A 2035-nucleotide genomic window follows, 5' to 3' on the forward strand; every position below is an offset into this window, starting at 1 on the left:
AGCAAGGATGTGTTAAATTGATAAAAAGTGATAGTAAAGACTTATTATTAAAGAATTATAAAATATTTATATTTTGAATACATTTTGTTTTTTAACTATTTAATCATCAAAGAATCAAAGAAAAAAGTATCAAAGAAATATTAAGCAGCACAACAGACTCGAGTAATGGCTGTTGAAAATTCCGTGCTGCGTCACAGACATAATTATATTTTAAAATATATTAAAATAGGAAACCAATGTTAGAAATTGTAATAATATTTCACAATATTACTGTTTTTTTTCTGTATTAATGATCAAATAAATACAGCCTTGATGAGCATAAAAGACTCCATTAAAAACATTAAAAATCGTATTGATCCCAAACTTTTTAACGGCAGTGTATATATAGTTATTATTATTATTATTTATTTTTTTAAAGTTAGGTTAGAAAGAACAGTCTTATCATAACCTTTGTAATGAAACAAGGGCTCCTCCATGGGCAAGAAATAACAAACCATGATTAACAAAGAAGGTAAACATTTGATCAATTTAAGAAAATCCAATGATGTTTTTATGTTTTTTTATATATATATTTAATTTGATTGGTGGTAACAGTTTGAAAGAAAAAAGACAGCACTTTGTCAGGCTTCATGCAGTTATTATTGATTTCATCACAAATATTCAAAACATATAGCACAACACAGCTCAACTTGCTAACATTTTTGTACAAAGAGTAAAAAGAGAACTATGCTTAAGACCAAAAAAGAAAGAAACTTTGTTTGCTGTACAGACAAATCCTTTTTTATCAGCATCTAAAAGATAAGTATTTCATTTTATGAATATTTGTCCAAGCATGAATTCATTAGAAAAGTTCACTAAACTGTCATTCATTAAATTAAAAAAAGAAACATGTTTTGCTGTACCCACAAATGGCTACAGAAAGCTACCTTAATTGTAGGCATATAGCAAAACAAGATTATTAAGAAGAAAATAAAGAAATAACACAGCAACTTGAGTAATCAATGGGTTCTAAGATCAGTGTTCAGATCACAGCCCACTAAAAATCAATAAAGAAAAATATTTGAATACCTCATCAGAACCACAGAAACCTTTGAATACTTGAATATTTTCACAACACATCCTGGCTGATCTGCTACAATCGTATTTTTTGCTGCGCTCCCTCCCGAATTTCAACAGATTCTTGTAACTATGCTCAGCTTTGGATCTCAAGGCCACTAGGTGGAGTCAGTGGCTTTAATCGGGGCTCATAGAGAGCTGAGAGAATTTGAGGGTTCTCCACTGCATCTCTCCAGCCCTTGTAAAAGATCAACATGTTTTATGTCCATGAGTGTATCCCAGAGGGAGCAGGTGAGTCCATGGCTGGGCAGCGCTGGTTACAGGATGGCACAGAAGAACTTCTTCTCCCTGAAGGGGTTCTCGGACGCAGGCACGGGGGAGAGCAGGGGATCCTCTTTAGCGTGGGCTTCACAGTACGATGTCAGATCTGCTGCTGCTTTGGAGACCTGATGTTGATTCATGAAATCACAAACATTCACCAAACAATGCTCACTCATTTTCACTCCTAACTAAGTTAATATGTTTCAACTGGATGAAATGATGTGTTGATATTCTTCTTACCTTTATCCTGTCAATATTGGCCTCCATCTTGAGCTGCTCCACCAGTTTGCGAGCCTGAGCAATGTTAGCAGTGTTGTTGGTGGCCATGAGGCTGCCGGTTCAGGCCTGCTGCACTGTAACACACATGGAAGAACAAATTCAGCAAATTTGACATGACATATATGGATAAAAGATTAAGAAATTAATTATTATAAAAGATTAAGAAATTTTAAAATTGATACGGAGGAACTATGTGTTTAGTTATGTGCCAGTGTGCATTAACTTTCAACAATCTGATTTGAGAAAAACAGTTGTAATGCTCTCTAATGCAAGGGACCCCCAGTGAGCCTCAAGAGGCCTACATAGTGTAATTTCTGTAAATTGGTTCTAGGGGGTCTGTATATACAGTGGGTACGGAAAGTATTCAGACCCCCTTAAA

The 2035-nt window shown here is 34.6% G+C and overlaps 1 protein-coding gene across 2 annotated transcripts in view; it reads right to left on the reverse strand.

The window, feature by feature from the left end:
• Positions 1–706: 706 nt before the first annotated feature.
• LOC107569409 (guanine nucleotide-binding protein G(I)/G(S)/G(O) subunit gamma-2-like) overlaps positions 707–2035 on the reverse strand; it is a 14470-nt gene continuing 13141 nt past the window's right edge. For both annotated transcript variants that reach the window (XM_016255503.1, XM_016255502.1), the window contains exons 3-4: positions 1618–1730; positions 707–1502 (exon numbers count right to left, since the gene is read on the reverse strand). In XM_016255503.1, the coding sequence (XP_016110989.1) occupies positions 1374–1502; positions 1618–1704 (216 nt within the window). In that variant the 5' untranslated portion in view covers positions 1705–1730 and the 3' untranslated portion in view covers positions 707–1373. The remainder of the gene's footprint in view (positions 1503–1617; positions 1731–2035) is intronic.

Source organism: Sinocyclocheilus grahami, unplaced genomic scaffold, assembly GCF_001515645.1.
Source record: "Sinocyclocheilus grahami isolate Dianchi unplaced genomic scaffold, SAMN03320097.WGS_v1.1 scaffold1343.1, whole genome shotgun sequence".
Classification (NCBI taxonomy): domain Eukaryota; kingdom Metazoa; phylum Chordata; class Actinopteri; order Cypriniformes; family Cyprinidae; genus Sinocyclocheilus; species Sinocyclocheilus grahami.